The following is a 26,244-nucleotide window of genomic DNA, read 5'->3' as shown; positions in this document are numbered from 1 at the left end:
AGCACTGAAATTGAGATTGCGATGCACTTTTGTATGCCAGTCATAGATCCTGCCACGTGATCTCGCCAGCTGATGACAGCGGATATTCAGAGCATAGCACATGTGAATTAGTCAGCCATTAGTCAGCCAACAGCAACATCACTGTTAAGTAGTGTGAACACACAAATAGTAAAAATTAATGGTTTAAATTAATGTACATAGTGTTACTACTGGAAAAAAAAAGCTTTCGCACATAATATTGGTCTCTAAGATTAATAAGCTGCAAGAGAAGCTAAGCTAAGCTTTCACATATAATGTTGATCTTTTTTGTGCGTGTTACACTTTAAGATAAATCATACAAATGTGGCAGTAAAGTTTTTAACATCATTTTTTTTAAATGTCTGATCTTCTCAGCTCAAAATTCTTCTAAATGGTCATCCTCAAAGAGCTGATTTTTAGATGAGAGTCAGACGCTCTCTGATTTAAGAAATTCACCGTACATTCTTGCACATAGTTTATCTTGCGTAAAAGGAAATTCACCTTGAATGTAATGCTTTTCAAACAACCGTTTGCAATATTTTCCCGCGACTTGTTAGAAACAGGTTCCTTTCGGCAGTTCCCAGGAGCACAAGGTAACAGGCGTTACTGATGACACAGGAAGCCCATATGTTCGTACATATAATACATTGAAAGATCTTACATTATGTCATAAAAGAAACAAGACATTAGAGGATACTCCAAGAGCATCAGAATTTCGTAAACCATACTAAAATGCCTAATTCAGCTTAAAGTGAACATTTGTAGGTCCAGATTAAGATGTAAATTTTCTTGGAGTACTATTACTGTATTATCTCATGTTTGGTTCTTTATTGTGGCATAACTTCATTGTTCTGTAAGGCAATTAATGCTTGACTGTGAAAAAGGTGGAAATAAAATAAAATCAGGAACTAATAACATTTTTTACCTTTCCGTAATTATGTGAATGTATTTTAATTCACTTGATAGTTCCCAGCCACAGAAACCCATTTTGTTTTAATTTGATGTGAGAGCAATAAATGAAGAGGAAACAGCAAAATCACTAAATGTAAACTCAAGTCACGTGGAGACTACCCACCTCCCCACTACAACTTAAGACTGCTCTGTGCATCAGCCCCGGATCTCCAATATTTCCAGATCAGAGCAATACTAGTTAGTGGTGCACCCCCCCCCCCCCTTTGAGTGTTTGAGGTAGGATGCCAAAAATTTACAAAGCCAACTTTTCAAAAAAAAATATGTTCATTTTGTAGTGCACATCTTTCTGAAGAATCTGCCAAATATTAGACATCTTATTTGGTCGTAAGTGTGCCTCTTCACACAACATTGTTCTATCGCATGTCACTGTATTTTGCTCTGTGGAATTCAAACATGTAATATTTTGTAATGGATTCCATCAAACTATACTTAGAACAGTGGCTGCGGTCTTTACATCATACAGCCACCGGCCGGCATGCCCCGCTTATGCGTTGCTCTGCACAGCTGTACAGTGCAGGCGCAGGCCTCACACACTGAGCGCCTCCGCACTGTCATGGCAACCTCGGCCGGCGTCCTCCCGAGAGAGGTCGCGCCGCCAATCATAACAGGACACGACAAGCGGACTCTGTTACGGCAGGCATATTCCTCCACCACTCGCCCTATATAGCCGCATACAGCGCCATGCCTGGCAGTCTCTCGTTGGGCTACCTACTTGCTACGCCGACATCGCACCCAGGAATAACGCTACACTGTGCTACGACTGTTTACCATACCGGACTTGGACTCTGCAGCCCAGTCGCTGCTCTTGATCAAGCACAAAGTTGTTTTAGTATTGTGGAACTATTGGCAATAAACAGAATTTGGAACCCACGCCAATCGTTATTTGTTGTTTCTCCAATTACAGATACAACAATCCGTTCCAGTGTCAAAACTTATTCTTAACTTCACTAACCCTCCCCCAATCACCGGTTTAGTTATCACATGTTTTTTCACCAGTTAGGCATTATTACGTGTTCATACAATACGTTTTCCGTGCTACTCCTAGAATGGAACGTAAGCAGCTGCTAGCTGGGGACTGTACAACTGAAGTAGTACTGTAGTGGCCTGGTCAAAAATTTTCTGTCAAAACTCCATTTTCTTGGACATAATGATAAGATAACATGAAAACTTTTTCACCTGTTATTCCTATTAGTCATTTATTTCCATTCTGGTAGTCTGAATCTAAGGATTTTGCTAGTAATTAAAATAACACTGATCATTCGCAAATCCAGTCAACCATATAAAAAGCAATTGGCATTCACACGTTCAGTTTTATTCTGCTCAGCTCATACAGCCCCATCCCCTTTTATCTGCAGCAAAGTTTATTTGTAGATGCGATGGGGATTCTCCTGGCAGAGACATCACATACACTATGCACGCATTCAAAAATGAACTTATGATTCATTTGGAAATCAACTTAAAACAAACAGGGATGCGTTTCAGAATCATATGAATAATCAGTAGACCAACGTGCACTGGATGCCAGGCGCCTTGTAAAATAAGGTCCCCCCCCCCCCCCCCCCCCGCCCCTCAAGAATATGAATTTAACCTCCCCCCCCCTCCCAAAATTGATGCCCGGGGAAGATACCCCAGATAGTCACCCACCCCAAAATCTGAGACTGTTGCGAATGTGTGAATCTGGCAGCTTGGGCATGCCAGTAAAATTTTTCTGGGTAGCATCTGACTGCTTGCTGTTACTGCTTATATAGCTAACGGTGGTGGTGGTGGTGGTGGTTAGTGTTTAATGTCCCGTCGACAACGAGGTCATTAGAGACGGAGCGCAAGCTCGGGTTAGGGAAGAATTGGGAAGCAAATCAGCCGTGCCCTTTCAAAGGAACCATCCCGGCATTTGCCTGAAACGATTTAGGGAAATCACGGAAAACCTAAATCAGGATGGCCGGAGATGGGATTGAACCGTCATCCTCCCGAATGCGAGTCCAGTGTGCTAACCACTGTGCCACCTCGCTCGGTATATATAGCTAACAGCCACATTTCTGTGGCCAGACATGGGAGAAGGTACTACTCACATGTGACTCAACTGCGTATGCGTACGAGCTCACTCGCAACTGCTCCAATGAATCTAATGTTAACAATTGTGGCATTACGTTCATGGGAGGCAATGTGTTTTTATGAAGCATTGCATAGTCTTCCTAAATGTTTGACACCTTTTGCTGTTCGTGTTTGTTGTATATGGTGCATTTCCTTTGCAACTTAAGTTTTATTTTCCTCTTTTTCTCTCGTTCATGTTTTATTGCTGCCGTAGCGAGATACAGTAATATCCTTTGTTAGAGTACTGGTTCTTATCAGTCAAAATTACAAAAATTTAACTGTAAACTAAAACAATGAAAAGTTCCCGGAATTTTAAAAAAAATTACCGCGGTTTCCCCAGTTATCTCCCAGATGAAAAAATTCCTTATAATTAAGTCAGTGATGCTGAAGGAATTATATAAAGAGAGAGAATGTAGAAGAGAGGATGTAAAATACAGAATGGCATTAACAAACAAAGATTTTCTTAAAAAGACTAATGTGGTAACACAGCGTCTACACAACCCAGGACAACCGGGAGATCTGGGAAAAACCCTGGAATTTTTTCATCTGGGGGATAACTGGGGAAACCGCGGTAATTTTTTAAAATTCCGGGAACTTTTCACTCTCCATAACCATTGTTTTACTTAAAACTGAATCCACTGGATACCACTGAACATTCAAATGTAAAGAAGGGCAGCAGTAAGTCACTGAAATCCATAATTTATTGCAGATCTAGATTTGGCAGTAGCATAGTTATTGTCAGTGCACTACCAGTACAGTCATACAGGCACAAACATGCTGGAGCACAACTTGTTACAAGTAATTTAGATGGCAGAAATAAAATTGAGGGCCTTGCTTACCATGCAGCAACTTCAGTTTTGTTTTTGCCACATAAATGCTAGAGTCAACTGTCACAAGTTTATGCTCCAATATGTTTATGCATATATGGCTCTTCTGGTAGTGCACTAATGATGACTATGCTATTGTCGAATCTAGATCTGCTTTCTGCATTGACTGTGTTTAAAAGATCTTCAAATCATTTGCAAATTCTGACAAAATACATTGTTACAGGCAATCCATAAAGTTTTCATTCCTTGTCCATAGACTCCCTAAACACCGGTATGTAAGAAGAACGTAGATTTTGATAAGGATATTTTTATGGTGGTAGAAGACAAAAAGTATCAATGAAACAGGTACTTACTTTTAAATCTCAACTGTTCCAAGGCCCAAAGCGCCCATTTCACCTTCAATAGGAACCTGAATACACAATTGTACATCTTCATGTTGACTTTAGAGAATATCAGGGACATGGGGCATTCAACCTTTGTAGCGACAGAAAAATTACAACATTACTTTCCTTTGTTATACAATGAGAAATTATGGTTAAGTAAACCTGAAAATTAAAACTGAATCTAATAAACATGCTGAATGAGAAAGTCAGGTCCATTAAATTGACAGTTATGTGTGGAAAAGCATACTGAACTTCAAGCTAACAGATTAAAAATATAGATATTTCAGAAGTAAACTACTGGGAGGAAATGCAAAATGTATACAAAGGCAGTTTCAAAGGTGACAAAAAATTAGTCTTGAACATTTAGTGTACTCTCTTTTTGCTTTTGAATCATTTTCTGTATTTTATCTCTCTCTTGGTAAAGCTTGCTTTTACTGGGGTTCACCAATGGTATTTTACCCTTTCTCTTTGTTGTTGTTGAGATCTTTGGACTAAAGACTGGTTTGATGCAGCTCTCCATGCTACTCTACCCTGTGCAAGCCTCTTCATCTCCAAGTAACTACTGCAACCTACATTCTTCTGCATCTGCTAAGTGTATTCATCTCTTTGTCACCCTCTATGATTTTTACCCTCCACACTCCCATTCAGTACTAAATTGGTGATTACTTGATGCTTCAGAATGTGCCCTACTTACCGAGCCCTTCTTATAGTCAAGTTGTGCCACAAATTCCTCTTCTCCCCAATTCTATTCAGTACCTCCTCATTAGTTATGTGATCTACCCATCTAATCTTCAGCATTCTTCTATAGCATCACATTTCAAAAGCATGTCTTCTCTTCTTGTCTAAACTGTTTATCGGCCATGTTTCAATTCCATACACAGCTACACTCCATACAAATACTTTCTGAAAAGACTTCCTGACACTTAACTCTATACTCAATATTAACAAATTTCTCTTCTTCAGAAATGCTTTCCTTGCCATCACCAGTCTACATTTTACATCATCTCTACTTCGACCATCCTCAGTTATTTTGCTGCCCAAACAGCAAAACTCATCTACTACCTACATTCCATTATCCTCATTTTCCTTTTGTTGATGTTCATCTTATATCCTCCTTACATGACTCTGTCCATTCCATTCAATGGCTCTTCCACTACCTTTGCTATCTCTGACAGAATTACAATGTCATCGACGAACCTCAAAGTTTTTATTTCTTCTCCATGGATTTTAATTCCTACTTCGAATTTTTCTTTTGTTTCCTTTACTGCTTGCTCAATATAGAGATTGAATAACATTGGAGATAGGCTACAACCCTGTCTTCCCAACCACTATTTCCCTTTCGTGTCCCTCAACTCCTGTAACTGTCATCTGGTTTCTGTAGAAGTTATAAGTAGTCTTTCACTCCCTGTATTCCACCCCGGCCGTCTTCAGAATTTGAAAAAGAGTATTCCAGTCAACAATGCCAAAAGCTTTCCCTAAATCAACAAATGCTAGAAACATAGGTTTGCCTTTCCTTAATCTATCTTCTACGATAAGTTGTAGGATCAGTATTGTTCCACGTGTTCCACATTTCTATGGAATCCAAATTGATCTTCCCTGAGGTCGGCTTCTACCAGTTTTTCTATTCATCTATAAAGAATGTGTGTTAGTATTTTGCAACCATGACTTATTAAACTGATAGTTTGGTAATTTTGACACCTGGCAACACCTGCTTTCTTTGGGACTGAAATTACTATATTCTTCTAAAAGTCTGAGGGTATTTCGGCTGTCTCATACGTCTTGCTCACCAGATGGAAGAGTTTTGTCATGGATGGCTTTCCCAAGGCTATCAGTAGTTTGATGGTCAGTGGAAGTGTTTAAACTCTGAAGAGAGATCCTGGAGCCACTCTGTAGCAATTCTGAATGTGTGGGGTATCACACTGTCTTTCTCAAATTGCCCAAGTCCACCGAATGAATTAATGGATGCAGGTGATCAAATAGGATGCTTTCATACGTGTCATCTGTCAAGGATGATATCTGGACATATCAGATGTCCCATATCACTCCAACTGCCCATGCCCCACACGATCACAGAGCCTCCACCAGCTTGAACAGTACCCTGGTGTCAAGCAGGATCCATGGATTGATGAGGGGGGTCTCCATCCCCGTACACATCCATCCGCTTGATACAATTTGAAACCAGACTCGCCCGACAAAGGCAACATGTTTCCACTCATCAACAGTCCAATGTTGGTGTTGATGGGCGCAGGTGAGAAATATAGCTTTGTGTCGTGTAGTCATCAAGGGTACACGAATGGGCCTTTGGCTCCTAAAGCACATATCGGTGATGTTTCATTGAATAGTTTGGATTCTGACACTTATTGATTACTCAACATTTCAATCTGTAGCAGATTGCAGAATTGCTGCACTTCTGCCATGTTAACGATTCTCTTCAGTTGTCATTGGTCCTGTTCTTGCAGGATCTTTTTCCGAACGCAGCGATGTCCGAGTTTTGATGTTTTATCAGATTCCTGATATTCACAGTACACTTATGAAATGGTCATACAGAAAAATCCCTACTTCATCAGTACCTCAGAGATGCTATGTCTCATTGCTCGAGCACCGACTATAGCACCAAGTTCAAACTCACTCAAATCTTGATAACCAGACATTATAGTAGCAGTAACCGATCTAACAACTAGATCAGATACTTGTCATCTTATACAGGCATTGCCGACCACAGGGCCGTGTATTCTCCCTGTTTACATCTCTCTGCATTTGAATACACATGCGTATGCCAGTTTCTTTGTCGCTTCAGTGTATATAGACAGACTCTAACAAAAATACTTATTGCATTGTATTTAACTACGAATATACCTCTTAATGCATGTATCACCTACAACAGCACATTAAATTTTTAAATTTGGTCAATAAATATGCGAAACATTGTAAATGAGTTTTTGTTGCCCCTGAAAACCATTGAGAGGCAACTTGCAAGTGGGACCGTGAACCAGTGAATCATGAACCATCGTTTAGCAATACCATTTAGTTTATTTCTAGAATAATTATATCTAACAACAAGAAAAATTGTTGGGTGATGATTATGCAATTATCCGAAATTTTCTTTTCATGTTTACTATGAAAAAAAGAAATAAAGACCCAGCATATGTAAACTTTAGTTTGTAGTTATGTGCGAGGTTTGTTCAAAAAATTCTGGAACTTTGTCCACAAAATTTTTCTACACTTACTTTTTACTTACTGTGCATGGTCTCCTTCGAAATATACTCCTCCACAATTGATACATCATTCCCAATGCTGATTCCACCTCCAGAAGCAGTCTTTATACGCCCCTTACTGGATTGCGTGAATCTCTGTCTGCAAATTTTCTTTTATCTCGTGTCATTACAAATCATCTTTCTTTCAATGGGGTTTTCAGCTCTGACGAGCTAGCACAGTAATATCATTTTTTGTGCAATAGTCATGCACCAACAGGGACAAATGTGCAGGTACTTTATCATGACAAGAGTCATGAATTGTCCGCCGCATTTCAGGCCATTTCCTTCTCACAGGATTTCATGACATGGTCCAACTGAAATGTTTTCTTCTGGAATCTCTCTGACAGTCAGTCTTCAATTGGCATGAATAATTTCGTTGACATTCCTAACAGAGTTGTCGGTAGACATTGAAAGGCATCCTGATAAGGCGTCATCTATAACTTCGGCCCAGTCACTTTTAAATCATGTGAACCATTCACAACACTGAGTACAGCTTAAGAACTCATCACTGTAGACTTCCTGTAGCATTTAGTTGTGTCTCTGTAAAGGTTTTCTCGAGTTTCATGAAAAATTTAATGCAGAAGTATCGCTCCTCTAACTCTGCAATCTCGAAATTCACAAACTTTGCAACACTGCATTCTACTCAATACAGCACTGAACAATAAGTAATGGACATACAATGAAACTTCTGGCACTTACACATTAAAAAAATGTGTAAACGGATGTGGATTGCATTTCGCTCCAACATACCACTGGTGCGAAATAACGAATGTTCCAGAATTTTTTGAACAGACCTCGTGTGTGCTTTCAATATGATCAAATATCAGTGAAAACATGTAATTCTACAGATATGCACTTAAGTTTCTGGATGTTTATCCTAATACTAATATTTATTCCACAGGAAATTTACACAATGATGAAAACTGAATGTCTGTAGTCATGTTATTTATGTGCATCCCTTGTTTCTTTTCAATGTGAAACAAGTATTAAACCCGAAACATTCTGCTGACCTGGAAGGTTTTTTTTTTTTTGGGGGGGGGGGGGGGGGGGTCAATCAGATATCCCACTCTTTGCAATTCCACTTGGCTATTTCAGTGCAAGAATATACGCTAGGAAGCGCCACTTTTACTACTTGACCTACAATCTTTGTTTATTTACTGTTAATGTTTGGACTGTTGGTAGCGCTGATTCATGTTGTGCTGAATTTTTGACTGGTTTAGACAGTGCAGATTTCTGTTTCCATTGTGATAAGCAGTCTGAGGATGTTATAGTGGATATGTGGCAATTTTAGATCTATGCAATCACTGTTTCATCATGCCAAAATGAAAGTGTAATTTTAAAATCTTTGTGGTCAGATGGAAAAAAGACAGAACAAAAGTTGAAACAGTGAAGGCCTTGCTCATTATGAAAACACACTTTAATGAGGTAACATATGCTCTCTTTTATGACAGAATGACAGAAGGTAAAGTACTTCTCGGTAAAATATATAAAAGTGGGAAGTACAGTGACAGTTCAGCACAATAATCGTAAACAGTTGTTTGTGATCATCTGAGTGCATGATGCACATGCCAACTCCCTCCACCCCCCTTTTGCATTGCCAGTCTTCTGAAAGATGAGTTTGATGTGGCCTGCCATGAATTCCTCTCCTGCGCTTCCCTCTTCATCTCAGAGTAGCACTTGGACCCTATGTTCTCAATTATTTGCTGGATGTATTCCAGTCTGTCTTCCTCTACAGTTTTTACCTCTTACAACCATGACCATTAAATTAAATTTTGTCAGTACAATTTTTGCCTCATTTTTTTCCTTGACTGTCCCACGTATTTTATAAATGTCTTAAAATGCAGTATTTTTCAAAAATGAAACAGAAAGCCTATTATAGTATTCAATTAAGTTCCTATATGGTAATGTACATTTTTATTTAATAACAAATTTCAGTATTTCTTGTGCTACTTACTGAAAACTTAATTTTGATGCTGTCCAATGTGTTTACTGATACGATTGTTTGTGATCTCTTAGAAACAGATACAGAAAATTTTGAGCTCAGTGAAGGGTACTGTTCATCTATACAGTTCTCCAATTGCATAGTTAGTGAATATGGATTGTCCCAGGCATAGTTTCTTTCAACCTAGTACAATAAGCAAACACATTAATAACATGTGAATAGCATACATTAATAGAGGTGATCATTTGTAATGATTTTAAAACACACACACACACACACACACACACACACACACACACACACACACACACAGAGAGAGAGAGAGAGAGAGAGAGAGAGAGAGAGAGAGAGAGAGAGAATCACATGGTGATAGTGGTTTCGGATTTTGGTCCCCAACAGTGAGATCAGGGTCCAATCATATAAGTAACAAGATAAGTCTAGTTGAACTGCTTACACAAATCCAGAACCACTCCATATTAGACATCGATACTGTTTTAAACCATATCAAGGCCAAAGGTATTTAAACTAATGACTGTATTATAAGTGGCAGACTGGTAACAGGTACACGATAGGTGTATTTGAGTGGTCTTGTTATCAAGGACACAGTGGTGTATCATAGGACAGAGCCTAATATGGTGCACACTGGTAGTACTATATACTTGTTTAGTGGCTGAAATGAGCTCCAAACAAGCTATAACTTCTTCAGCAGTTCTAGCTTTTAATTAAACTATTTAAGTACTATCCTCCCCCTCAGTAACATTCCAACTACTAGAAGAGTTATGTTACAATAAATCATAATGTCTTCTCAACAAACTGTTTACCGTTTTGCACTTCTGTCTTGGTACGCAGCTGAATTGCACCATTTTCTTTCATTTCTGCTGGACTGTCATGCAATGTCTGCACAATTTTATCAATGGCACGCAGATGATAAAGACCTTGCCGTGCAGGAAGGGAATCACAGCAGGTAAATAGTATTCACTAACAATGAGTACATTTAAGATCTCACCTAGCTTTGTATAACACAGGGTGGCTACTCAAACTTGGGAAATAAAAAATCTCAAAGAATTCCAGGTACGGAAACGAGAGGGAGATGAAGTCATAAGAAGCTGCTGAGAAATTAAAGTGACCATGGGGTGGGGGTATTGAGCATCTCATAATAACTTTACTTTCCTCTTGGCTGTAGTTTAACCACAGTTCTCAACCACTGATAATTTACATGGACTAATATTGAAATAATTAACACACTTTGCAATATTAAGTATTTTAAAATTTGTACTTAATAAAGCTCAAAAAAATTAAATTCCACTGTTAGGTTAAAAAACAAAATTCCCCGAGATTTCCCCAATCTTTCCAGGTAAAATGTAATTCCTGAGTATTACAGGTTTTCCAGAAGAATTGCCACCCTTATTTGTATGGTGCTCCTGTTAGAACCATGTCGACCATTATTTAGAAAACTTAAAATATTAACTCTGCCATCCTTATACGTATATGAGATAATTATATTTTTGTACACCAGACGTGAATTAGTTGAGGGAAACCATTTTGTCCATTTACACGATACCAGAAACAAAGAAAATTTTATGCTCCCCACCCACCACATCAGACTGTATGCCCAGGGACCTTAATACATGGGAATGAAAATTTGTAATAAATTAAAAGGGAACAAGCTGATGCAGATGAATTTAGGTTCACTTAAAAGAAAGCTATCTGAGGTACTGATACTGAAGTGTTATTACTCATTGGATGAATTCATGCGGAACAAACTGGAAATTTGAGCTGGGTACTGTGTGTTATCCTTATAGTGTCATTATTTATTATAGTGCTATTATTTATTAATGTAAAAATCATTGTAATTGTTTTATAAATTTTTGACATGTCTCCTGTACGCAAACCAAATGGATTGCAAATGTACGTCATGAGATGAATAAAACACAATTCACAATGATGTCTACAGGTGCAAGTGACTATATACTCAGCACTAGTGTTAAAAACCATTAAAATATTTCTTGCAACCAGCGTTTGAATGATCATCATCTTAAATTCTGCCTGTCAGGGGTTAACTTGAGACTTTATAAGCTTCTGAGAAGATTCCTTGTTCCAACCCAGTTCCAGGATATTAATATCTGCTACAAAAGTTCTTCCCTACTCTCCTGTCTACATGTTCACTTCATGTTTAATATTACATGCTCTAGGTTAGTATCAACAGGAGTCTGAAGTCTTCCACCATAGAGTTTGCGTGCACGATTTGGCTTTCACTAATATTTGTGAACAAATAACATGGCGCTCAGTACTAACATTACTGTCACTGGTGTTTCTTGATATTTGGTACTAATGTATTTGAGTATTTTTAGATTTCAGTTCACACGAAATATATATGCATTTGTTAAACCTACATGCCAGCTATGAATCTACAGTTGCTCCAGACAAGAAACTCAGTTGCAATTTCGTAGGTTTCATTGTCAGTTGTTTGTTTTGGTTTGTTTTAGGGTGTAAAAACAACTAGGGTGACAAGCACCTATGTCAGAACGGCACAACATTAAGATGAAAAAGGAGTTAAAAATGACTCATTAACCCCGATCAAAAGAGCGAAAGAAGCTAAAACCATGGATGTGGAGGAAGGTCCATAACCACAGAGACAACAGAGGTTCTGAACTAAAGATTAAATGTCCTTCGCCATATTGGTACGACAGATAAGAAGTAAAACACGATCAACAGCCTGCGTGTCATTCATTAAAACTGCAGATAACTCTGGCAACAAACATTAATGAGAACATAAGTGGTTAAAGGAGGACATTCCATCAGGAAATGACAAAGCATCAATGTTCGAGGGCAATGAGCACAATGTAGTGGGGAATCACCACTTAAATGACGATGGCTAAAAAGACAATGCCCAATATGCAACCTAGCCAAAATGATCTCCTCACAGCGAGAGAGCTGAGAGGTGGTCAGCCAAGCTGCCGGGAAAGGTTTACTTCAACGCAGCTTGCTCTCGTGTATGGAAGACCAGTAGTGATGCCAAAGTGAGAAAGAGCAACACAGAGACCATCTGAAGGAATGGAAGACCTAGTGGGTCAAGTTTCAAGGAATGTAGCCTTGGCAACAGTGTCAGTGGCCTCCTTTCCTGTCACACCAACGTGACCAATAACCCACATAAACATCACAGTGGCTCCATCAACTGTGAACAAGTGGAAGCTTTCCTGGACCCGCTGCACTAAGGAATGGACGGTGTACAGCACACAGAGGCTGTAAAGGGCACAGAGAGTCCAAGCAAATGACACAATTTAAAAGCCTGTGTCACCAGATGTACTGCATGTCCTGATACAGAGCGAATAGCTCTGGTGTAAATATTGAGCAGTGTTCCGGAAGCCGATACCGAAAAGTGTTGGTGCCAATGGCGAAGGCACACCCGACACCACAGTTAGTGCGAGAGCCATCAGTGTACATGAAGGCACTATCCAGAAGTTCCTTGTGAAAGTTGAGAAACTTGCGGCAACAGAGCAAGTCTGGAGTAGTGTCATAAGGAAGTGAATGAATTCCAAGGCCAACACAGGCTGTTACATGAAGCCCAGGTGATGAACAGTTCACACCCATTGGAAAAGTGACAGGTAGCATAAAGTTAACCAACCGGAGCAATAGCTGAAAGCGAACTCCAGGAGGTAACAGAGAAGAGGAATGTTCCCCATACTGGCGATCAAAGGAGTCATCTAAGGAGGCGGCACAGGAGGGGTAGCCAGGCATGGCAGACATATGGCATACATCGGCAGCTTCTGAATACAGACTCTCAACCGGGATAGCAAAAAAGGTATCAGTGGCCAAAGTGACACCTCAATGGTGGATTTTATGAGGCAGCATAAGATGGATGGACTTGCAGATGCATAAATTTAACACTCACAGTATAGTTTCAAATGGACAAGGGCTGGTACAAACGGAGGAGTGTGGTCTGATCCACTCCCCAAGAAGTACCATTGAGGACACGAAGGACATTGCGGGACCAGACACAGTGGACGGCCAGGTAAGACATGTGGGAGAAACAAGAAAGTTTCCTATGAAGCACCAGCCCCAAGAATTTTGCAATTTCAACAAACAGAAGAGCAACTGGCCCAAGACGTAAAGACAGTGGAACAAATCAACTGCACTGCCAGAAAGTCATACAAATGGTTTTGTCAACCGAAAAGCGAAAGCCATTGTCTATGCTACACGAGTAAAGGCGAAGACACTGCTCAAGAAGGCAAGTCCACGGAGAACTTTTTTTTTTCTTTCTTTTTTTTCTTTTTTTTTTTTTCACTTGCTGCTCTTTATTTATTGACCCACCTTCTAATTGCTTATGGTGGGTCGTATTAAGCCTCTTAGCCACTGTGACTGGGCTAGGGCCCAGGAGTGGTTATGCGAGTTACCTCCCCTGTTCCCGATCCCACTCACACTGTTGCCCAAGTCTTGCCACGTGGAGGCGGGCTTTTACGTTATTTGTTCGTTGTGCAGCTTTTAGATACATTACAAATAATATAAATAATACGGAAATGGAAAACAATTTCATTTTGAATTTAAGAAGGAGTAAACAGAGAGATAGGAAAGAAAAGGATAGAGAAATTACCACCACCTATGTGTGGGTTGCGGTCAGGGTCTTGGAATGACCTTCAAGACGCTGGCCGCCACTCACAGTTCACATATGTACTTGTAAACTTAATTAGCTTTTTACTACTTACATAGTGCAAAATTAAATATTAACTAGTCTAGATGTGATGGAGTGATTTTATTGAATTTGTTTAGGTCTGTGTGTGTGTCATTATGTGTGGTTGTGGGTGTGTATGTGTGCTTGTCAGACAAGTTCTCGCTTGATGAATGATTGGCACCTCCCGGCTATATGGCAACTCAGCCTGGACGGTGGTTTTCCCCGATCTACATTGTGTATCCGTCGGGTTGGGCCCAGCTAAGGGGAACCACAATTAAGATCCTTCCATCCAGGCCCAGTGTTGTCTCTCGTCGGGAGGCGTAGGTTCGTATGGTAGGTGCCTATCTTGGAGTTAACCCTTGTTTACAGGTGTCATGTCACCTTTTGACTGCATATCCTCTTGTGTGTGTTCTTGTATGTATGTGCTATGTGCGTGTGTGTGTATGTGTGTACATATGCATGTAAGACCAGTTCCCGCCTCCTGGTTACGCGGCAACTCAGCCTGGACGGTGGTTTTCCCCGATCTACGTTAAGTATCCGTCGGGTTGGGCCCAGCTAAGGGGAACCACAATTAAGATCCTTCCATCCAGGCTGGATGTTGCTTCTCGCCAGGATGCGTAGGTCCCTGGGGTAAGTGCCTGCATTTTGACTATTACTCATTTGTGATTTTGTGTGCATGTGTGTGTTCTTTTGTGTTGGATGTTGTTCAGGTACCTAGACTACTCATACGCAGTTTGCCACAATGGGTCGTCGACATGGCTTATCTCAACATCTGTGTCTTCGCCCGAGGTGTTTGTACTGCTATCCATCTCATGGGCACTCTGTGGTCTGCGTCCCTGGCCTTGCCTTCTGAATGGTCTATTGTTTAGATATTCGGTATACAGGGACCTGGATATTTCGTCAGTTAGTGTATTAAGTTTGTCACATAGGTCTGGGTCTCGTAGAATGGTGTATATTTCATCTTGGGTATTCTGCCGGGTAATGTGTAGTGTGTGTCTAATGTTTGTGCGTTGCCCGCAGAATAGGACAGTGTGTTCTGGGGAGCCTTCTTCCCCACATGTGCATCTGGTAGTCTGCTGCAGACTCATGCGGCTCAGGTGCGTGGGATAAGGGCCGTGGCCTGTCAGAAAATGTACCATACCACGGCTAGGATCAATATGCTTCAGTCTTAATCGTTCTTTGATGTCAGGGAAAAAGCTATAGACTCGTCGGCCCTTATCGCTGTTAGCCCACTCGCTCTGCCAGGTATCCACTCGCCATGCTTTGAGTTGACGTGATGTAGCATATGGTACACCAGTGATCTGCCGAACCTGGTCTAGTTTCCCCATCTTTAGCCAGTACTTTGCTGCACGGTATCTTATGGTTACGTCTATTGGGAAGATTCCCATCACGACGCAAAGTGCGTCGACTGAGGTTGTGTTGAAGGCCCCTGTTAGTCGAAGCAGAATGCTTCTTTGCCCCCGCCGTACGGCGGTTCTGTTAGTGGATAGGCTGAGTCTATGGGCCCACGTGCTGGCAGCAAAACATAGTACCGACTCGAAGAGAGCGCAATGATATGTTCGTATGACTGACAGTGGTAGTCTGTATTGTTCCGAGTTTAGCCTTGCCAGTTTGTGCAGTATTTTTTCTGCTTTGTCTGTGGATATTCGTATGTGTTCGTGGAAGTTCAACCGTTCGTCTATGTAGACTCCAAGGTAGCATGTTACTTTTGATCTTTTAATGTTTGTGTCCCCGATTTTGACTGCTGGGTTCCTATGCAGGATGCCCTTTAGTAGTGTGTAAGTTGTTTTATTTTCTGCTACCTTGAGCTTGTTGTCTGTGCACCATTGTGTAATTGTTTTGAGTGTATCATTGGCTCTGTCTTCTAGCTGGGCACGGTTGTTTGCTGACACTACCACAAGCAGGTCGTCAGCGTAAGCGACAACTCCATCTGTCGCATTGTGCTCCTCAAGTAATTCTAGGAGCGGTTCTAACATTATGTCCCAGAAGATGGGGCCGCAGATCGATCCTTGTGGACAACCTTTGGTAATGCGTTTGATTACTTTCTTGTCGTCCATGTGCCAAGCGACTGTTCTGTCCCTGCAGTAGTCTACAAGACTGTTGTACAGGGATTCCGGTACCTGCAGGTGTCTGAGCCTCTTGAAGAGGGCCGGCCACCATAGATTATCAAATGCACCCGAGATGTCAATCATAATGGCTAGTGTGTACTTTGTAGGTGTGTTGTGTACAATTTGAAGTGCTTTGTTGATTGCATCGTCAATAGACTTTCCTTCCCGAAAGCCATATTGGTGTGGTGTCAGTCCCCGAAGTGTGCGATGTGTTTGTAGTCTTTTGCAAAGGAGTTTTTCTTGTGTTTTAGCGAGTGTATTGATGAGGCATATGGGTCTATATGATTTGGGTTCTGAGGGGTCTTTGTCTGGTGCTTTTTTGATGATGACCGCCCTAGAGGCTTTCCACACTGCAGGCACACGGCCTACCTTAATACGTCATTCAGCAGTGTTGTGAGGTATGGGGTGATCTGCGGTGCTATCTGTTTTAGTACCTCAGAGTGGATACCATCTGGTCCAGGCGCTTTCTTATTTTTAAGTTCTGAGATCGCTATCGCCACCTCTTCCTGCGCAAACGGACAGGTGACGGTTGGTGTGGTGTAGGCTGTGGTGAGTTCTCGTCTCAATGCTGCTTGTTCAGGTGTGTCTGTGGTGGCGATGTCGTCAGGAAGGAGTTTGCCTAGCAGGTACTCCGCTGTGCCTCTCCATCCTTTAGTCATCACCCCGTCATCCTATCGTAGCGTTCCCAGAACCAGTGGGCTCTTGATTTTTTCGGTCACGATCTTGTAAGGTTCCCCCCATATGTTAAGTTGTGTTTGTCTTGCTACGTAGTCATTCCATTGGTCTTTTCTAGTCTTATTTAGTTCTTGTTTGTATCTGTCCTTGGCAAGCCGGTATTCATGTAGTCTTACTTGTCTTTCTCTGTCTGAGATTGCCCTTTGGTAGAGTCTGCGTCTACGTCTGGTGTCCTGCTTGAGTTGTGTTAGGTGTGCTGTCCAAGGGCTGGTCTGCTGTTTTGTTTTGCGTGATGTGGGGATACAGGTGTTTTGTATGTGTGTAATGATTTCTGTTAACTTGTGTGCTCTGTAGTCAACACTGCCTCTGATGTTCTGCAGTGATTGTTCCTGTATCTTGTGTCTTACTGTGTCCCAGTCTGTCCTATGAAAGAGCAGTCTTCTGGGTTGTGTTGCAGTGTTGTTGTTTGCTGTCTTCTGTAGAGTTAGCGTGATAACATTATGGTCACTCGTGGTAATGTGGTCGTGTACCGTCCAGTCTAGTATGTAGGTAGTCGCGGCGTTATTTGCAAGGGTGATGTCTATGTTGGATGAGGAGCCGTCATGCCCTGTGAATGTAGGATGGTGTCCTTCCTCGTTGATGACGTTCAGTCCATTTTCGTGTATTACGTCATTGATTATTCGTCCTCTGTCATCTGTTCTGTTGGAGTGCCATAGAGTGGATTTTGCATTAATATCTGCACAGATTAATAATTTTTTATTGCCGGCGTATTGTGCAATTTTTCTGATAGCATTTGCATAGGGATTAATGCAATGGCTGTATTGAGCATAAATCGATGCAACGACCCATGTATCGCCCCTGTACGTAATCTCCACTGTAGCAACGTGTTCTGTGCATAATTCCGTTATTTTAACTGGGTGAATGTCTGTGTTGAGGATTATGACTGACGCCTTGCAGTCTGCCTTACCCAATATTGATATCGCTTGGTTGGGGATATTGGTGATATGGCCTTGTTTCGTATATGGCTCCTGTATGCACAAGATATCGCAGTTTAGCTCATTCAGGACCTGTGGAAGTTCCAGACTGACGTGTGTGCTTCTCATGGCGAACAGTTGAGCAACCCTCAGATCGGATGCTTCACGTGAACGTAGCACTTACTTCCTGTTTGACTGAAATCAAAGTAGGTCCTTCCATAGGCCCTAACGTGATCTTTGTATAATTTTTCGAGATCAAATTTTTCTTCTCTGCGAGCGCAAACCTGCAGGAGTAGGTCTAGCAGACTATCTGAGTCCGTGGGGATGTTCTCTGTTTTCAGGATTATTCTGTCCGTCTGCTCCGTTGCACGGAGAACTGCAATAGATGGCAAAATTGTTGACAAAAAGGGAGCCAGAGATGCCTGCAGGAGATACAATCATAATAGGGTTAACCCTTTTAGTGCCATTTAGTGCCAAATACGATCTGACCGTGATCCAGATTTTTGGCGAAAAATGCCAGTAACGATCTGATCGTGATGCCCTTCCCATTCATTTTTTCCGTGCTTGAAGGCAAAGTTGTTAGTATTTCCTAGCCAAGACGCAGAAGCAAGGTCGAAGGCACAGCATATCGATCTTCTTTTCGATTGTCAGTGCGATATTTCGAGTAAAATAAACTTCTCTGGTGTTGTTTATTTACCAAGTATTTCGCGGCAGCATGGCGTCGTCAAGTAAGAAGTTGCGGTTCAATAAGAGTGATTTAGACAATAATGTGATAAATAGTGGAAGTGAAGATGAATTTGCAGAAAGTGAATCGGATTATGAGCTGTCCGGAGGAGAAGAGGACTCGTCGTTTTCTTCTTCAAGCGACGATTGTGCGTCAGCAAATGGCGACGACAACGATAACCAAACACAACTGAATTGCAGTGCAAATACTTTTGTTGAAATAATGGATGAAGCATCAAATAATACGCCCCCTCCAAGCTTTGTGTATGCAGAAGTACCAGGCCCTAAACATATACCAGCGAACGCCACACCAATTGCTTTTTCAATTTGTTGTTCTCACAGCAGCTTCTTACGATTATGGTGACTGATACTAACAGATACGCTCGCCAAATGATTCAGTCAACGCATTTATCACCAAATTCGAGAATCAAACAGTGGCAACCAACAGCTGTAGTAGAAATCAGGGCTTTTATAGCAGTGATTTTGAATATGGGACTGATAAAAAAAACCGACGATTTTTAGTTATTGGTCAACTGATGCAAACCTGTTGACACTTTGGTTTTCGCAAATTTTTCACTCAACAGGTTTCAGTTGTTGCTGCAGTTCTTACATTTTGTAGACAATTCGAAACTTCACCCTTCTGGTCACCCATTATATGATCCAACAGCCAAATTTCAAGTGTTGGTGGATATTGCCAACAATGTTTTCTGTCACTACTACACTCCACACCAGCAACTGAGTGTTGATGAAAGTCTTGTTGGGACAAAGGTGCACTCACAGCTAATCCAGTACCTTCCCAATAAACATCATCACAGGTGGGGAGTCAAATTTTGGATGCTGTGTGATTCAGTAGTAAATTATTGCCTAGGGTTTTATGCATACTGTGGTGCAAAAAGTGATGATGACAAAAACAAAATAAAACAGAATGGCCTGGGATATGTAGTCGTCATGACTAGCTCTTGGAAGCTACATGCAAAAAGGTTACCATGTGTTTTGCGATAACGTTTTTACAAGAAACAGAACATTCCTGCCACGTGGTCTTCTGTCGAATTATGCTGTAGGTCAGCTAAAGTTCTTTCAGGAAATCTTTTATACTTCTCTGTGGCTTCAGACAGAAGAAATCACAGAGAAATCCAGTCCTCCTTGTGAGTACATCATCCTGTCCTACATCATCAGAAAAGACAATTTGCAATAGACAGTAGGTCAAGAAACCAGATGTAATTTTTGAATATAATAAGCATATGGGTGACATTGACTCATCTGATATGATGGCATACTGCTATTTAGATGAGAGGAGAACTGTCAAGATGTAAAAGAAGGTAGTGTTCAGCATAATTGCCAGGATGTTGCTGAATGCATATGTTTTGTATAAGGAAAGCCTAAACCCCAGCAACAAACCACTGACACGGCTGAAGTTTAACAGCATAATCATTTGCAAACTTTCTCAACAGTGGTTTCAGGCAAGGACTGCAACCACAAGTGCAATAGATATAAATTTACCTGCTCCAACAGTATATGGTCTAGAGACTCTTCCGGAGAGAAAGTAATGCTACTGTAGTGTTTGTTCTACAAAGGATAAGAAGCGGCATTCACAAACAGTATGTGTTTGTTGGAAGAAAGGACTGCATCCTTCATTTGTTGGTCAGCATGTGCAAGTAGTTGTCATAACTGCAACCTCACATTTGTCAGTGATTTATGACTGAAGAACTGAAAACACGTTCAAAGCAAAACAATTTTGTTTGTAATGTTATGTTCTTTTTGATTTTTTTCCTTAGTGAAATAAAAAATTTTGTATTCCTTTATGATGTTTTTGTTAAGGAAACTACTGAGATTCCATATATACCTGTAATTTTTGAGTATATCATCATTTGATTGGTCTCAAACTAAACTGATATCAAAGTTTTAATTTTTTTCAATAAACCCCATCATGAAAATAATTTTTTTCTCTGAAAATATGTTCTTTGGCAATGTGTATTGCACATATTACTGTAGCCAGCAGCATTCCCTAAAAATTAAATAAAAATAAATTCCTTTACGCATTAGTTTAGAGTTTATTGCAAGTATGGCAGAGGTCTGCATTTTACTGTAAGATCCCAACATAATCTTTTGAGAAAACGTCTGGCACTAAAAGGGTTAATGGCGATAGCAAAGAGGGTGACACTCGGAATGGAACCCTGAGGCACATTGTTTTCCTGGATAAAGGTGTCCAACAAGGCAGAACCCACATATACCTTAAAAACAAATACTAACAAAGAGATAGAGGGGCTGGCCAGTACTTACCTCAGCTCAGTACAGCCGATAGATACACATAAAACAGAACCGAAAATTACATTCCTAGCTTTCGGAACAGATGTTCCTTCATCAGGGAGGAGAGAGGGGAAAGAAAGGGAAGAAGGGAAAGGAGATTCAGTTACTCACAACCCAGGCTATGAAGCAACAGGGAAAGGAAAATAGGGATGGTAGCAAGGATGGAGGCATGGTTGTCAGAGGGAAGCCAAAGATATTCTACTGTAAGTACTGTGCCAGCTTCAAACCAAAGAGGATGCATACAGAAGTAAAGAGGTATGTAGTATAAAGATAAACACAACTATGTAGGATGAAAAGATGCATGAATGGCTAAAGAGGAAAGGGAAAGAGGAGAAGACTGAAGAGTAAATGGGAGTGAGGTTGTTTAACGTAGGTTCAGTCCAGGGGGATGGCGGGATGAAAGGATGTGTTGGAGTGCAAGTTCCCATCTCCGCAGTTCAGAGGGACTGGTGTTGGGTGGGAGAAGCCAAATGGCACATACGGTGTAGCAGGTTCCTAGGTCCCTAGAATTATGCTGGAGGGTACGCTCCACTACTGGGTATTGGGCATCTCCTAGACGGACAGTTCGTCTGTGTCCGTTCATGCGCTCAGCCATTCATGGCAAACGCATCTGCTCCAGTGATGAATCCCTCAACAATTACACCAATAACCTGACCAGTGCTTTCCTCTCCCGCAACTATCCTGCAGACCTTGTCCACAAACAGATCTCCCGAGCAATACATTCCTCCCCGTCCAACAACAATGTTCCTACCCCCAGACCACACAGAAGCATCCCCCTTGTCACCCAATATTATCCTGGCCTCGAAAACATCAACAAATTACTCCGCCAGGGATATGACTTTCTCAAGTCAACCCCTGAAATGAGATCATCCCTTGACAAAATTCTCCCCACACCGCCCAGAGTTGCCTTTCGTCGCCCCCCTAACCTCCGTAACATCCTTGTTAAACCCTACAATATTCCCAGACCACCTTCTCTACCCAGCGGTTCCTACCCCTGTAACCGACCCCGCTGCAAAACCTGCCCCATGCATCCCCCCACAACCACCTACTCCAGCCCCGCTACTGGTAAAACATACACAATTCAAGGCAGGGCCACATGTGAAACTACACATGTCATTTATCAACTGACATGCCTGCACTGCACAGCCTTTTACATCGGCATGACAACAACTGAACTGGCTGAGCGCATGAACGGACACAGACGAACTGTCCGTCTAGGAGATGCCCAATACCCAGTAGCGGAGCGTGCCCTCCAGCATAATTCTAGGGACCTAGGAACCTGCTACACCGTATGTGCCATTTGGCTTCTCCCACCCAACACCAGTCCCTCTGAACTGCGGAGATGGGAACTTGCACTCCAACACATCCTTTCATCCCGCCATCCCCCTGGACTGAACCTACGTTAAACAACCTCACTCCCATTTACTCTTCAGTCTTCTCCTCTTTCCCTTTCCTCTTTAGCCATTCATGCATCTTTTCATCCTACATAGTTGTGTTTATCTTTATACTACATACCTCTTTACTTCTGTATGCATCCTCTTTGGTTTGAAGCTGGCACAGTACTTACAGTAGAATATCTTTGGCTTCCCTTTGACAACCATGCCTCCATCCTTGTTACCATCCCTATTTTCCTTTCCCTGTTGCTTCATAGCCTGGGTTGTGAGTAACTGAATCTCCTTTCCCTTCTTCCCTTTCTTTCCCCTCTCTCCTCCCTGATGAAGGAACATCTGTTCCGAAAGCTAGGAATGTAATTTTCGGTTCTGTTTTATGTGTATCTATCGGCTGTACTGAGCTAAGTACTGGCCAGCCCCTCTATCTCTTTGTTAGTATTTGTTTCACATCTTTATATGAGATTTTCCATTAATCATTTAGATATACCTTAAAAACTCAGTCTTTTAAAAATTTGTGAAGGAAACAGGCATGTGGCCTCGAAAGTCCCATGTGTGGAGACTACGAATGATACCAGTCCTCCAGCACATTTTGTAGGCTTTCTTCAAATCGAAAAACACAGCCACAGTCTGGTATTTCTGCAGAAAACCATTAATTACATGTGTTGAAAAAGCGACAAGATGTTCAACTGCGGAATCATGTGCTCAAAATCCACTTTGTGCAGTGTTTAGTAAATTGCAAGACTCAAGCCACCATGCCAACCAGGTATGAATCATATGTTTCATCACCTTGCTCACACTGCCGGTGAGAGAAATTGTGTGGTAGGTACAAGGAAGATGTTTGTTCTTACTGGGCTTAGGTACAGGTATGACAGTGGCTTCATGCCAGCACCTGGAAAACGTGCCCTCTGCCCAGATGCGATTATACGTATGAAGGACATAGAATGACAAAGCGCTTGCCTGCAAGAGAAAGGTCCTGCAACATCAGAATGTGAACATCATCTGCCCCTGGGGCAGAGGACTGGGATGAAGTGAGAGCATGACTAGCTCCCTCATAGTAAAGGCAGCATTGTAGCGCTCACGATTCTGAGAAGAGATGGGTATTACCTGAGCCTCCTCCACTTGCTTGCCATGGAGGAAGGCGGGTTGATAGTGGGTGGAGCTTGAAATCTCACAAAATAGCAGCCCAAGGTGTTGACCACAGCAATAGGGCCCACTATGACATCATCTGCTTTGGTCAGGCCAGAAATTGGGGAATGGACTTTGGCCCCAGAGTGCCACGAGAGGTTAGCCCATACGATGGAAGAGAGAGTAGAACTGTTAAAATAACTAGTAAATAAAATCCATTTAGCTTTTTTGCTATCGCCAAGAATGGGACGACATTGCACACACATCATCTTATAATGAATGCAGTTTGCCAGCATAGGATGATGGTTAAAAAGGGAGGGAGCATGTCTCTGCGTGCAAATTGCGTCGCAGTATGCTCCAGTCCACCAAGGGACCAGGACATTATGAGGTAAAGATGAAGTGCGAGGAACGGAACTTTCTGTGGCAGTAAGGATAATGTTGATAATGTAGTCCATCTGGTGAAATACTGTTCGTTGAAGGTTGCTAGGGAGGTGTAAATCCTCCAGTTGGCCTTTAAAATCTGCCACATAGGTGGGATAGGAGTCAGCCAACGGGTAGCACATGGAAGATGGTTGCTCGAGTACTTTTCGAAGAGAACAGCCTACTCGAGACCACGGACAAGCTGGGCAGTGCAGAAGGAGGGGTCCAAATGGGAATAGGTGTGCATGAATTCTGAAAGGAATGTGGGTGCTCTTGTGTTAAAGCAGATGAGGTTAAGTTGTTTGAGAAAGTCAGGCCAAGAGGGCTCCTCTCCATCAGGTTCTGGGAGAACCCCAAAGGGGATGGCACACATTTAAGTCACCAAACAGCAGAAAGGGGTTAAGGAGTTGCCCAATAAGCTGACGGTAGTCTGCCCTGGTAACACCAAATAAAGGAGGGATGTAATGGTCAAGAGAGGAAGGAAAATACAGTCTTCAACAGCCTGAAGCTAGGTAGGAGATGGTTTGACTATGAACATCATATAAAATGAGCAGTGTGACTCCCACATGAGATGGAACGTCATTCTCAGGAGGAAGGTCAAAGAGGACCAGAAAGAAATGCACCCGGATCTCCTGGACGGCTCACTCATTGAGGTTCATGGGACAACCTTGAGAAGAGGCTGCTTGGTCACCATTGCAATCGATGCAGTGGGGAGAAGGAGGCAGACAATCACCCCCATCAGCATCACTACTGCAGGTTACAAACTTGGCCGGGTGTCGACAGGACATTTGAGTATGGTTGTAACGGTGACACAGGTAGCAGCGCATCAAGATTGGAATGTACGGTCAGACTGTGATAATTTCATGACTTGCTTTGATCTTTCACAGAAAAAGAGTGCGTGTGGGCACTAAGGATGTGGCTACCTTTTTCATCACCTGATGGACTGCTATGATTCCCTGATCAGAGAAGTACGTTTGGATTTCTGCCTCAGTCACACTATCAAGTAGCCTAGTGTCAATAACACCACGTGAAGAATTCAGCATGTGATGGGCCTTGACATGAACAGGACAGCCATGGAGGGGCGAACCTGCAAGCAGTTATGCTTACGAATCTGAAGTCTTCTCCAAAAGCTAAGTGCCATTGTATAAACAAGAGTAGGATTTCACAGGGCTGTCGAGTGCATCAACACCTTTCTGAATAATAAGTGGATTTACTGTCGCAAAGGACTGACTGGTTTCAATACGTGAAACCACAAGGAACGGTAGTGCAGCTGGGAGGGTCTTTGAATCATTAGCCTTATTTTGTTTCCGTTTAGTGGATGTAGACTGTGATGAAGAGGACTGGCTCATTGCAAGAGAATCCCCCACGATTGCCAGCATCTACGATGGTGCTTTCCTTCCAACTGGGGGCCCCCCCTCAGAGGGAGGCACACCTGCTTTAGGTGATTGTTCACTCCCCAGGTGACACCTTCCAAACACCTGACAGAGGAACTGGCAATTTGGGAAGGTATTAGCTCAGGCAATCACCCTATCCTGGGCCTGGCAAGTACCAGGGGGTACCTGGGGCTGGGAATTACGCATTACCCAGTCACCTGTTAGATGTCAGACACACAGGCTGGCCTTCAGGAGCGCACTGGGGGGGGAAGAAAAAAAGAGGAACCTTAAATGCTGAAACAGAGGGAAAAAGAAAGAGAAAGAGAAAGAGAGAGAGAGAGAGAGAGAGAGAGAGAGAGAGAGAGAGGGGGGGGGGGGGGGACGAAAAACAGTGAAGAGACTGTTCTGATATCAGCTACTGAATATGCAGAACACATTTCGAAAAACATCCCAGACACGTTCCCCAATGGAGGGGAAAAATAAAAGCAAGAGGGCAGATGTGCAGCACAGAAGGGAAAAGATGCTGCAAAGGCTGGGGCCCCACAGTACCCAAGTACGAGCCTGCCAAAGAGCGGCGAGCCCCATAGGGGATTTCATTGTTGGCAAAACAAAGTTACATCATCATTCCTCCCTCCACATTACAATAGACTACTTTCAGGGTAGAGTACACTCCCCCTGGTCCCAACTCATCCCAAAAGCACTCTCACATAGGGTGGAACCAATATTTTCTGCTACCCACGCTCCTCTCTGACAAGACTAAATAGAACATAAATGAATGGTGGTTCACTCATCAGATGGTATAGTGATAGGTTAAGTGGATATACTGCAGTCATTCACCAATTAATGAACACCAGCAATTGTGATAGTAAGTTTTAATAAAGGCAGAGCTCTGTATATGTCACACCATGAAAAGTTGCCTTGGAGTGGCAAGTGACAGCTCACCAGTCCCTCCACACAGGCTGGACATGGGGCTAGTTGTGCAGGCCACTATGGCA

At 42.1% G+C, this 26,244-nt stretch overlaps 1 protein-coding gene across 2 annotated transcripts in view; it reads right to left on the bottom strand.

Moving 5' to 3' along the window:
• Nucleotides 1–26,244, bottom strand: part of LOC126161330 (gamma-tubulin complex component 5) — a 147,319-nt gene that overhangs the window by 28,271 nt on the left and 92,804 nt on the right. For both annotated transcript variants that reach the window (XM_049917089.1, XM_049917088.1), the window contains 2 exons: nt 9,497–9,667; nt 4,259–4,379 (listed from right to left, as the gene is read on the bottom strand). In XM_049917089.1, the coding sequence (XP_049773046.1) occupies nt 4,259–4,379; nt 9,497–9,667 (292 nt within the window). The remainder of the gene's footprint in view (nt 1–4,258; nt 4,380–9,496; nt 9,668–26,244) is intronic.

The sequence above is a fragment of the Schistocerca cancellata genome, chromosome 2 (assembly GCF_023864275.1).
Source record: "Schistocerca cancellata isolate TAMUIC-IGC-003103 chromosome 2, iqSchCanc2.1, whole genome shotgun sequence".
NCBI lineage: Eukaryota > Metazoa > Arthropoda > Insecta > Orthoptera > Acrididae > Schistocerca > Schistocerca cancellata.
The sequence above is the reverse complement of the archived record's forward strand: the minus strand, read 5'-3'. Positions and strand labels throughout refer to the sequence as shown.